At 44.6% G+C, this 13,265-nt stretch overlaps 1 protein-coding gene across 1 annotated transcript in view; it reads right to left on the reverse strand.

Annotated features, from left to right (window-relative positions):
* Window positions 1–13,265, reverse strand: part of ttll7 (tubulin tyrosine ligase-like family, member 7) — a 173,083-nt gene that overhangs the window by 116,240 nt on the left and 43,578 nt on the right. Inside the window, exons 6-7 of the mRNA XM_056276406.1 lie at window positions 12,821–12,979; window positions 4,050–4,266 (exon numbers count right to left, since the gene is read on the reverse strand). Coding sequence (XP_056132381.1) covers window positions 4,050–4,266; window positions 12,821–12,979 — 376 coding nt within the window. The remainder of the gene's footprint in view (window positions 1–4,049; window positions 4,267–12,820; window positions 12,980–13,265) is intronic.

Raw genomic sequence — 13,265 nt, forward strand, 5'->3', positions numbered from 1 at the left:
CCCCAATTGTACCCGCCCAATAACCCCACTCTTCCAAGCCTTCCTGGTCACTGCTCCACCCCCTCTGCTGATCCAGGGAGGGATGCAGACTACCACATGTCTCCTCTGATACATGTGGAGTCGCCCGCCGCTTCTTTTCACCTGACAGTGAGTTAGGCCAGGGGGACGTAGCACATGGGAGGATTACCCCCAGTTCCCCCTCCCCCCAAACAGTCGCCCCGGCCGACCAGAGGAGGCGCTAGTGCAGCAACCAGGACACATACTCAGATCCGGCTTCCCACCCGCAGATACAGCCAATTGTGTCTCTATGGACACCCGACTAAGCCGGAGGTAACATGGGGATTCGAACCGGCGATCCCCATATTGGTAGGTAACGGATTAGACCACTATGCTACCCGGATGCCCTGGTCTTTTTCCAACTCATATTAACTGACTGTCATTTACAATTGCATGAAGATTTCCTTATGATCTGGAAAATTTATCTGAGACTGAAAAATCCTGTCTGAAATCCTTTCATGTGTGTGCTCGGCAATTGGGATGAAGTGCCTTGCCCAAGGACACCACGGTACACTGGTCAGATGTAGGATCCTGATCCAAGCAACCTTCCAATTTTCAGTGGTGGCAACTGATGTGAGTGAAGGCAGTCGTGTACATTGTGTTTTGTGATTGTGTGTGTGTGTGTGTGTGTGTGTGTGTGTGTGTGTGTGTGTGTGTGCGTGTGTGTGTGTTGTGATGGTTACATCTCATGGTAACACTTGATAATAACTACACAAATGAAGCATTAGTTAAGTATTAGTAACTACTGAATTCATCATTTGTAAAGCATTTGTAAAGCAAGGCATGCACCAATGGTTACTGTGTGTTAATAGATGTTTTATAAATACTTATTAACACTGCAATTCATGATTAATTCAGGTAGTTACTAGTTTTTAGTTAAGTATTTTGTATGACCTCATCTAAAGTGAGGACTATCTATGCATTACAAAGCATTTACAAATGCGATTGAAAGGCCAGCAGTACCATGAGACTCACAAAAGCCTAAAGGATCATAAGATCCTTTAGAAAGTATAAGTACAGGATTAACAAACTATTTAGGTGTACATTTGTGCATGAATTAATCATGAATTGTAGGATTAATAAGTATTTATAAAACATCTATTAACACACACTAACCATTGGTGCATGTCTTGCTTTACACAAGCTTTACAAATGATAAATTCAGTACTTACTAAGACTTAACAAATGCTTCATAGTGTGTAGTTATTATAAATTGTTACCCATTTCGTTGACAGAAACTATAACAAAAAATTTCCAGGGGGAAAACAGGATAATAACCCCTTAAAAATACAGCTTTAGTTCTGACTGTGATTCTGATGTAATGGCTATCAGGCCAGTGTGACTGAATTAATTTTTAATCAGTGTGCTGAACCAGCTGGTTGATGACAAACTGTGATGACATTTAGAAATAATCATAGTTTTTGTTTATGTTAATTTTAATTTGGTTATCGCCACATTTTTACCACAGGAAAAAAGGTTGCTATAAATGTTTTTCACATAATTTTTGTCAACAAAATTAACACTGATGTATGTGTGTGTTTGTGTTTTGCTATTAAATATTAATAAGTAATTAGTAAGTATTAGTATTAGTAGTAATAATTATAGTATAAGTACATAAGTATAAGTATATATACTATATAATATAATATATATTAAGATATATTATATTAAGATATATCATATAGTATATATACATATTATATATTATATTAAGATATATAAGATATTAAGATAGCTGTAGGAAAAAAACTTGAATACATTGCAGTACAAGTTTGTTTCATGTGTCACACACTCATCAGCTGCCAATGTGATAAAACTAATATAATAACATGATATACAAGTATAAGTGACTAATTATAGTAATAAGTATATGTACAAGTATTCGTAGTAATAATGAGTATTAGTAGTAGTAATTAGCAAGTAATAATAATTAATTATTAAGTATTAGATATTAATTGGTACCAATTCAGGCGTACATCTGTGAGACTGAGGGAAAAGTATTGAACATAACAAATTTTATTTAAAAATTGCAAGAGGTTTCCAGGTCACTGGTTCCAGAAGAAAAACAACTAAGAAGAGCTAGAACTGTGCACTAGCTAACTGAGCTGAGGGGAAATTGTTTTTAACCAATCAGAGTGCTTTTGTGAAATGCCAGACTGTCTGATCTTCCTTTTACCATTTATCTCTCACAGTGCGACACAACAGATCCTTGTCCTCAGCCCAACGAGGTAATAACACTGTGACCACGGGCCACTTGGCCCCCGTGGGCTGTCTGGAAGGCTCTCTCTGTGGGACCGAACATCCATCATTGTGGCATGACTCACTCCATCATGTGTCACACACCGGTAAGACAATACACACTCGGGTCACAGGAGGCAGCCTGTTATTGTATCCATGTGTGTGTGTGTGTGGTATGAGCACAAAGGTGTAAGCATACACTAAGTGAACACATGAGATATGTGATCTAATATTAAATGTGATAAGGCTGTGTGTGTGTGTGTGTGTGTGTGTGTGTGTGTGTGTGTGTGTGCGTGCGTGCGTGCGTGCGTGCGTGTGCATGCATGCATGCTTACAGTAAACAAGCACATCAGATATGTGGTCTAATATAAAATGAGATTAGACCATGTGCGTGTGTGTGTGATGTGATGTGTGTGTCTATACAACCATCACTTAACAGACTGTGTTTCAGCAGGTGTAGAACCTCGAGGCAAATATCAGCATTTTGATATTAAAGCAACATCTGGCATGTGGACTGTACATTCAGGTGTACATATACAACACAAACCACATGCTTATGCTTACCATATGGGATTGCATGTTTGCATGCATATGTGTGTGTGTATTAAATTCTTTATGAGACAGTACAAGCCTGTTTCATGCCATAAGCAAGCCAAAAGTATATACTATATATATATATATATATAAACACACATACACACACAAACAATATACACATATATGCACGTTTGCATGCATGTGCGTGTATATTATATATATATATACTATATATATGTGTGTGTGTGTGTGTGTATGTGTGTGTGTGTGTGTGTGTGGCGAGCAACATCAACCATGTGGACAGGAACTGCATTTAGGCAAAGCTCGATTTTGTGAGTGTGTGTGCGTTTTTGCATTGTGCGTGTGTGTGCATAATGAGGCTCAGGGGTGGTCTGTTCTACACTATGTGCACATGTATCTGTAGTTTATGGATATCTACGTATGGTTTGATAATGTACTGTATATTGTATTCATGCCAGCAATGTGTGTAGATGGGAGTGTGGGGGCACATATCACAGTGGTGTGTGTCTACCTTCATGAGTGTGCTGTATGACCTGCCTCTCTGACTGACCACACAGAAGGTGTCTGTTGCTGCATATGTATATGTCTGTGTTAGAGTCCAGGAAGTGGTGGTTTTTGTGTTTGGAGCGATTTACCTGATTGGCCTAGCTGTGTGTGTTTCTTCATGCAAATGTGTGTGCTATACAAAAAGTAACACTAACAAACTTAGTTTTGATTTTTTTTTTTTTTTGGGGGGGGGGGGTTTTGGATTTTGAGGTACTTTATTGATCCCGATGGGGAAATTACGCTCTGCATTTAACCCGTCCTAGCTGTGTAGCTAGGAGCAGCGAGCAGCCGCTGTGCAGCACCCGGGGACCAACTCCAGTTATTTCTATTCTTCCCCACCAGTAGATGAAGATTGTCTAGTTTATTGCAGTGATCGCACGTTAGACAGAAATATTCCAAGTCAGTAAGTGCACCATGAATTGTTAATAAAAAAGCATTTTCCACCTCCTAGAAGTAGAGTGCAAAATGAAAAGAGAAAACAATAAAGCAACAGAACAGTTTCGATTCTGCAAAACACTGCAAGTCTGTACAGTAGTCACAATGAGTATTGCACTCTTTCCCAACACCGATTTGTGTGCATACGGCCCAGTCCGGCCTCTGAGACCAGGTCTGCAGTGTGTGTGTGTGTGTGTGTGGGGGGGGGTACTCACTAGGTTGGCTTCACTGGGCATGTGGTACTTCTCGGTGCCCATGCGCACCAGGCCGTCGTTGTAGAGGAAGATGCGTAGTGGGTCGCAGGACGTGACCAGGATGTAGATGCGCAGGTCGAACTTGTAGCCCTCCATGAGGAAGGGCTTGTCCAGGTACTCCTGAACGATGAAGTGTTCCTGGGCTGGCAGTTTCTCGCAGTTACGGATCAACGAGATCCTGGATAGACACAAACTTCCATTAATCCTCAGGGGGAAATTGGGGTGTCATCAGCTGGCGTAATAAAATATGCCGTGGTAAAGATAAAGGGAGATAATTAAAAAGGTGATAGATGGAGGCAAAGCAGGGACTAAGAACATGATTGATGGTGTTGTCGTTGTCTTCTGTAGGTATTAAAACAGTATTGAGTATTCATATCTTCTGGCGCTAAACTTCAATTTTACTTTACACAAATAAAACTGGAAAAGTTACAGGGAATGTTCTTGGCGTGGCAAATCTGCCATGATGGGCGATATTTCAGATCACTCTTCTACCAGTGATCTGAAATGATGTTTTTACTTTGGTTGTTTGGCTCATCTTGAATTAACTTGCGGGAGCCAAATTTGGGCTCAAGTAAACAGATTATGATAAATATGGTACAGATTAGAACGTCCCTAACAAGGTCTACAGGAGTATATCGTCTCCCTCCCCTTTTTCTCCCCAATTGTACCAGGCCAATTACCCCACTCTTCCGAGGTATCCTGGTTGCTGCTCCACCCCCTCTGCCGATCCGGGGAGGGCTTCAGACTGCCACATGCCTCCTCCGATACATGTGGAGTCGCCAGCCGCTTCTTTTCACCTGACAGTGAGGAGTTTCAGCAGGGGGAAGTAGCACATGGGAGGATCAGGCTATTCCCCCCAGTTCCCCCTCTCCCCCGAACAGGCGCCCCGACCGACCAGAGGAGGTGCTAGTGCAGCGACCAGGACACATACCCACATCCGGCTTCCCACCCACAGACACGGCCAATTGTGTCTGTAGGGGCGCCCGACCAAGCCGGAGGTAACACAGGGATTCGAGCCGGCGATCTCCATGTTAGTAGGCAACGGAATAGACCGCTATGCTACCCGGACACCCCGTTGCTTATAATATCTAATACCAAAGTTGCCAAGTTAGTAAAAGAATTAGGGAGTGATTATACCATGTGTCAGTTTGCACAGTTAAATTTATTTTTGAAAAAGTCTCCCCGGGCGTCTGGGTGGCGTGGCGGTCTATTCTGCTGCCTACCAAAACGGGGATCAGCAGTTCGAATCCCTGTGTTACCTTCAGCTTGGTCAGGCGTCCACTGGTCGTGTCCTGGTTACTGCACTAGTGCCTTCTCTGGTCGGTCGCAGCGCCTGTTCGGGGGGGAGGGGGAACTGGGGGGAATAGCATGATCCCCCCATGCGCTATGTCCCCCTGGTGAAACTCCTCACTGTCAGGTGAAAAGAAGCGGCTGGCGACTTCACATGTATCAGAGGAGACGTGGTAGTCTGCAGCCCTCCCCGGATCAGCAAAAGGGGTGGAGCAGTGACCGGGACGGCTCGGAAGAGTGGGTAATTGGCCAACTATAATTGGGGGGGGGGGTCTCCCAAGTTGAAATTGTTATGAGAAAATAAGATGAGATCTTCTGATTCTAGAATAATCATCATTCTGTCTCACCTCCACGTTTTAGACAACCAGCCGACACTACTATCCAGCTCAGTGTACAAGGAGTACACCGGGAAATGAGTGTCCCCTCTTACATCACAAACATTGCTACTAGTAGAACTAAGGGTGCGCAGCAGCACGAAAGCTGTGCAGCTCCCAGACGTATTCCTGTGATCTCCCTTTGCAACGCACACATTTTTGTTTTCCGCTGAAACCAAGAAGTAAATCAAAAAAATGCCAATCACGCCACAGGACTTTTCAAAGCAGAACCAGCTGTCTGGAACTAAGGCACCTCAAACTCTTTCCAAAAAAAAAAAAAAAAAAGGTTTCTGCGTTCATTACCGGGCCCTGAACTAAATAAAACATGTGAATAAACAAAGACGTGAAGGAAAATAACCAGACAGGTACACAAACCTTGGGCTTGTGTGAGCGCCATGCTGCCAGCATCTGGAGAACATTGTGATTTTACTGAAGCCCAACCCGGTTCGGAGCAGCACGGGACATCAAATACTGTTGCAGGTCTCCCGGCTCGGAGCAGGTTAATAGGAGCAGACGTTGTGCTCCCTTTCAACCTCCACTCACATTCATTTGCTTTGGTCTCATGTCACTGGCACTCAGGCCTTATAGGACGCAGGCCACAGCGAGCTGCACTCACACACCAGCGCCTGTCTGTGTGTGTGTGTGCTCCAATGTGTGTGTGTGTGTGTGTGTGTGTGTGTGTGCGTATGCATGCTTGCAAAGGGTTGGTTACATGAGTTTGTTCCAATTATATATTGCATATATCTGTAAGAATGTGTGTGTGTGTGTGTGTGCTTGCAAAGGGTTGGTTATAAGAGTTTGTTCCAATTGTACATTGTATATATCTGTGAGTGTGTGTGTGTGTGTGTGTGTGGGGAGGGTTAATATGTGGGTTTTTGATTTTGTATGTGTGTGCTTGTGTGTAGGTAATTATATTTTTGATTTTGTGAATGTACTTGTGTGGTGTGCACCTGTGTGTGTGTATATATATATATATATATATATATATATATATGTGTGTTTGTGTGTGTGTGTTTGCAAAGGGTTGGTTATAAGAGTTTGTTCCAATTGTATATTGTATATATCTGTGAGTGTATGTGTGTGTGTGTGTGTGTGTGTGTGTGTCTGTGTGTAGGCAGGCAATAGGGGTGGTGTTGTCCAAACAATCTGCCACTATGTACGACCTCCGGGTCCAACCTAAAACATATCACCATCACTCAGAGTTAGGAGTGGACTCGGGCTAAATTGGTTACATGCGCAGCTCGGCAAGCTCCATTACACACACACAAACAGCCCATCGACAAACAGACAATATCTGGCCTGGATGTATAGCCTCCATTGTCTGGAGAGAGGGGAGAAAAAAGTACAAATTTGAGGTACTAATCTACAGTGGCAGCGAACCTCCGTGGGGGAAACTATAAAACATTGTTCTGCTCCCCGGTGTTGCTAACTTGGGTCAGACTGTATGTGAGTGAATGTGTAGTTTGTCTTGTTGTAATGTAACTGCACACACCTGCACCACTTCTCTCCAACGACACTCCGGTGTCCAAATGGCAGCGATGAGCCGCTTAATGGCCGTCATCTACCAATCTTAAAGCTAGAATGTGGACTTTTACATATAAATGAATATCAGCGTCATTCACGCCCGTCACCGCCAAGTAAATCTCTCTGTTTCTATTTCTTTTTCTCTTTTTCTAGTTCTTCTTCTTCTTGTTGGTGTTTATTGGCGGTTGGCAAACAACGAATTGGTGCATTTCCACCACCAGCTGGTATGGAGTGTGGATCAGAACGTCTATTTTTTACACTATCCCCCCCCCCAAAAAAAACAACTCTGATCTTCTTAATTAAATTAGTTACTCTAAGAAACTGACACAAGATTTTATAACACGCAGTTGAATTCTTCTGTAGAATATCTACTAAATCAAATTGTACTTTTAGTTTCTTGAGATTTTGAGTCATACGCCTTCTTTCTGCCTCATATTTCTGACAATATATCATAACATGCTCTATTGTGTCTTCTTGCGAACAGCTGTCAAATCTGCTCTCTGTATTTCGCAGTATACCGGAGTTTTAAATCTGGTGTCTGGGGCGACATTCCCATGCTGCATTCCCGCGCTGGCGCACTGGAAGTGACGCGTAGTGATGCGTTTGTACGCCAACCAGCAATGATTGCCAAGCCAGAGCTGAACTGATTGGCTGGCCCTCAGGGCATTCTGCCAGAAAGCTTCCGGGCTTGGAAGCTATGGCAGAAAAACCTAAGACGCATCAAAGAAAAGTTTCTGATTCTCCAGAGGAAAAAGAAACTCGGCATTCCGACGAAGGTTAATATTTTTAAAAAAAAGAAAGTGATCGATGGTGAGGACAAACACGAATAACCATTAGTGTGGCTTTCCCTCGTTGGAAAGTGCTGAAAGAAGAGAGGTAATTACTCTCACTGTCAGAAGGGGGACACAAAACTTCCGCAGTGCAGGTTTAAGAGAGGAAGAGGAAGAAGAGAGCTTTTTTTTCTTCTCTGACCCCCCCCCCCTTTCTCCCCAATTGTACCCGTCCAATTACCCTGGTCTCCCAAGCCGCCCCAGTCGCTGCTCCACCCCCTCGGCCGATCTGGGGAGGGCTGCAGACTACCACATGCTATCTCGGATACATGTGGAGTTGCCAGCCACTTCTTTTCACCTGACAGTGGGGAATTTTGCCAGGGGGACGTAGCGTGTGTGTGGGAGGATCACGCTATTCCCCCTCCCCCCCGAAACAGGTGCCCCAACCGACAAGAGGAGGTGCTAGTGCAGCGACCAGGACACATACCCACATCCGGCTTCCCAGCCGCAGACCATGGATAGAACTGGATACGGCGCCGCTGCTCAGCCTTGCAGCCAACTTTTTCTCAAGTGGTCACTCGCAGTATTGCAGCGAAAAATCGCCTGCGGCCCAAAAAGCCATTTTCCCCATAGACCACCATTGTAAAAGAGACATCTGTAAAACTGTTGACAGGACACCTGCAACTATAATCATGGTCAATTATTACTCTTTGTATTGTATATTGTTAAGCCATGGGGTTTTAATCTTTTTTTTTAAAAATTATAAAGCCCAGACAAATCTTATTTTTCTGCATGACGGCACGGCTGTGTATGAGCCGCTCTCATAGCCTAGAGTAGACCCTAGAGGCATGATGGGAGTAATGCTACTGAGCATATTCAGTGGGCCCAATGTACCCGGAAGTAACCCGGAAGCCAGAAACTTTTTTGGCGTATGCACCAGGCGAGCAATTCTCATAGGAATGAACAGGCGCCATTTTTAGATCCGGTATCCAGTTCTACTATAATATAGCCATGCCGCAGACACAGTCAGTTGTGACTGTACAGACATCTGACCAAGCCGGAGGTAACACGGGAATTGGAACCGGCGATCCCCATGCTGGTAGATGACGGAATATACTGCTACGCCACCCGGACGCCCCAAAGAGAGCTTATCTAGAGTTGAATCAATATCCGCCTCTCAAGAGTATAGGATGAAACAGAGTCTTGGGTCAGGTCTCTCCTTCAGAGGCTTGATAAATAAAGTACTGGCTCCTATAAGTTAATCAATCATCCCTCATCCTCACCAGTGGCCACTGCTAGCTGGGGCCACTGGTCCAGCCTGCTTATCAGAGCACATCAACAGAATGGCAGAGGGGTGTGTGATTGGGGGGGCTTGCAGCCCGTGTGAGGCAGACGATGAGCTGAATGATGAAGACGGGGTTAACAGTGTTACTTAGCTGAGGAGGAGCGGCTGAGAGGACGATGACATGATTGATGAGCCGGGGTGTCAGGTAATCACGGCCCATTCCTCCCCGCCTGTTTAATTTGGAACCGGAGGGAATCTAGCCTTTCTTTTTTAAAGCCCGGCTTGGTTTTTTTTTTTTCCCCTAACAAGCTGTACTTCAGACACAAACAATAACTTAATTTAGCTGGTCGGTGAAAAAATAAATTATGGGGGGGGGAAGTAGCTATAACTCAATTTCCTACTGCATCATGCAGCAAAAAAAATACAATGTGGGTAAAAATCTAATCTCACAGGCCGCCCACTGCCGAGTGGTACAGCCAAACTCATCATCTTTCACTTTCTTAATGTATTGCAATAATTCAGCTTTCACTGGCTTTTAGTCTTTAACAAATAAGGGCTTAGTGTTGTATAGAGTTATAAGTAATGATTACATTATGCCTGTAAGGACGAGCTACAAAGGGAAAGAAAGTGAAAGGCAATAAATACGCGGCAGACTATTTTTACTTTAATACCCCCACCTATTGGTGCTGCTGAAGAACACAAGCCAGAGAAACCCCTCTTAGAAGAATGTGATGTCTTCAAAAGGATGCAAAAAAAGTCAAAACTTGCTTTTGAAGAGAGTTTTTACTATCAGTGAGCATATTCACACATTCACAGGCACTCTGGAGAGCCCATAAGCAATTCACAGAGAAAAACGGGTTCTTTTAGAGAATATCCTCTCTACTCGTACCCTGAATTAGAAGCTTCACTTTGGCCTGCCTTCAGTTTTATCTCTTATCTGGAAAAATAGTCCTATTCCCTTGATAAAATACACTTTAACAAGGACTCTCAACTTGTGTTTGATGTCAGTTTCATTCATAAGGCCTGCCTGCACTTACAAGGGACCAATGGAAGAGGGGTCTTAGCATCAGTTTCAACCACCTTTGATTCCCAGATGGGTGGAGGTTGCCACTAGCGGACAATGCAGAGAGTGCAAGACAGCTTTGCCTTGCTGACACCTAGCGGTGATGAAGGCTGACTGTTGCGTCGCCTCACGTCGCATGCCGCCTGGGCCAAAAAGTAGTACTTGAACACACCACAAAGACTACAGCCGACAGCCCTGGTTTGCTAGCTTAGCACTGATTCGCTAAACTGAACAGCCAATCAGAGTTATCTCTCTCACCGACAGGCTCCACCGATTCAACAAGCTGAATCAGCCAAAAAGCTGCCGATAGGGGTCCGACTAGTACTGACGGTGCGGGACACACTGCAAAAACTAGGTTCACAGACGCGCACCGACAGCCCGACATTGACCGACCGTCGGCCTGTTGTGTCAGGGCCCTAACTGAAAGCTCACACCAAAGAAGGTTGAATCAGTTCCTCTGGATACAACGTTTATTGACAGAAACGTTTCATCACTCAGCTAAGTGACATCTTCAGTCTAAACTGACTGCAGGTATCCCCACCTTTATAAACAATACAGCACAATACAGTACCTAACGACCGAAACCAACGACCAGTTTCATATGCAAATATGGGTTTGACCTTTAACTAGAGTTTCACTGGCCATGTGTATGATTCACAGAAGGATTGGGGAATAGTTGCAATCACAGCATTGTAAGATGGTGACAGCTGTACTTTATGCCCCCCCCCCCCCCACGGTTCAGGGATGGTCGTTCCTTCTTAACAGAGATGGCCTTTTTCACTCCCCGTTCAAACCAGCGGTCCTCCCTATCAAGGATGTGCACATCCTCATCCTTGAAAGAGTGGCCACTGGCCTGTAGATGGGTGTAGACTGTAGAGTTCTGGCCTGATGCGTTAGCTCTCCTGTGTTGTTCCATCCTCTTCGCCAGCATCTGTTTAGTTTCCCTGATGTAAAAATCACGGCAATCCTCCCGGCACTTAACCGTGTACACTATATTGCTCTATTTGTGCCGGGGGACCCGATCCTTGGGGTGGACCAACGTCTGGTGCAGCGTGTTTTGGGTTTTGAAAGCCACTGAGATGCGGTGTTTGGAAAATACACGTCTCAACTTTTCCGACACTCCCGCCACATATGGAATCACCACTGGTTTACGTTTAGGCAAACTGTATTGTATTGTGTTGTTTATAAGGGTGGGGATACCTGCAGTCAGTTTAGACTGAAGATGTCACTTAGATAAGTGACGAAACCTATCTGTTAATAAACGTTGTACCCAGATGAACTGATTCAACCTTCTTTGATTTTCTTACCTGGATTATTGAGCATGCATCAAGACATGAAAGCTCACACATTACCTCAATTGTACGTGGACCACCCCACCCACCTGGTGTTACACCGAGCTCGAAACCAGAAGCATCTGCAAATACTATGAGTCAGCTAAGCTCACAAAATGTATAAAAACTGCAATAATTTAGGAGCCCTCTGCACGCCGCTCATTTCATCAAGACCCAAGACTTGAACAGGCCATCCGTTAGCCTGCAGTTAGTGTATGATTGAGTCATTATCTTTTCACTTATCTACATATTCACAGTATCACTGAAGAATAGGACATGGGTCGCCTCATTACTTATAGTGACGGCACACTGAAGGGGACAGAGAATTGTGACATTCTATCTGCAGCCCAGTTCTCATCTTGCGTGATTGCAGGGGCAATATTTGCACTCGGCAACCAGGGCTTTTCTCTTCCTTTGACTGAGAGACACAATAGAGAGTGCGCCACACACACACAAACACGCACCCGTAATGCACCACCCCAGCAGCAGGCAGCTTGTCCCATTCTCCGGTCTGAATCGGTCTGTGCTGATGGCACCTCATAACAGGATCCAATAATCACATGCAGGGACCTTCAGGGAAGCAATACATGTATGTGTACGTGTGTGTGTGTTTGTGTGCATGTATGTGTGTGTCTTATTGTGTGTCTATGTGCATGTGTGTGTTTTGTTTGTGTGTGTGTGTGTGTGTGTGTGTGTGTGCATGTGTGGGGTTTTATGTGTGTACATGTGTATGTGTGTGTCCGCCACTGATGGCTTCAGCTGCTGATTTATGACCATGGGTGACTGTGAGAATGGGGCCAACAATGAGTTTCTCTGCAGCCTCTCCGCTCAAAATATTCAATTTGGTGCCGGCGGTGATATTGTTTCCATAGACGCCATTTGAACGTCTGTGCCTCTACCTCTTGTTGTGCACTGCTTGTCTTCTGTTCATATCTCTCTCTCTCTCTCTCTCTCTGTCTGTCTGTCTGTCTGTCTGTCTGTCTGTCTGTCTGTCTGTCTGTCTCTCTCTCTCTCTCTCTCATTGGTCTCCCACCAGTAGCCTCCCTCACTCCCTATATGTCATCTATCACTCACGCGACCTAGCCACAGACCTACCCGTGACCCATGGCTCCGTTGGCGGGCTTAACAATGAACGTCTTCTGCTTGCGTTTCCTGCGCAGCTCCTTGACGTAGTTCTGGAACTGGGTGTACTCAGCGGGAAAGATCCACGTTTTGGGGATGAAGCTGTATTCCTGAGGCTGGCACTTGATCATCCTGGTTGGGAAGAAGAGAAAAGAAGAGAAGGATTTGGCATTGAGCGAGCAAGCAGCTTCATTGTTCGATGAACACCCTGTGTGGTAGTTTGAGGAGTTTTTGTTTTTTTACTATTTCTGTTTGGAAGCTGACAGAGAACTATGCAGGGGACACATGGGAGAGGAAGTTCTGAAAGGGATTTGATCCTAAGTCCGACTGACACCAGATGTGTCAGACATTACTACAACTCAACTAAACCTGAACTAATGGCTTTATGGAATGACCATCCCCCCCCCTTTTTATCCCC

This window comes from Lampris incognitus, chromosome 3 (assembly GCF_029633865.1).
Source record: "Lampris incognitus isolate fLamInc1 chromosome 3, fLamInc1.hap2, whole genome shotgun sequence".
Lineage (NCBI taxonomy): Eukaryota > Metazoa > Chordata > Actinopteri > Lampriformes > Lampridae > Lampris > Lampris incognitus.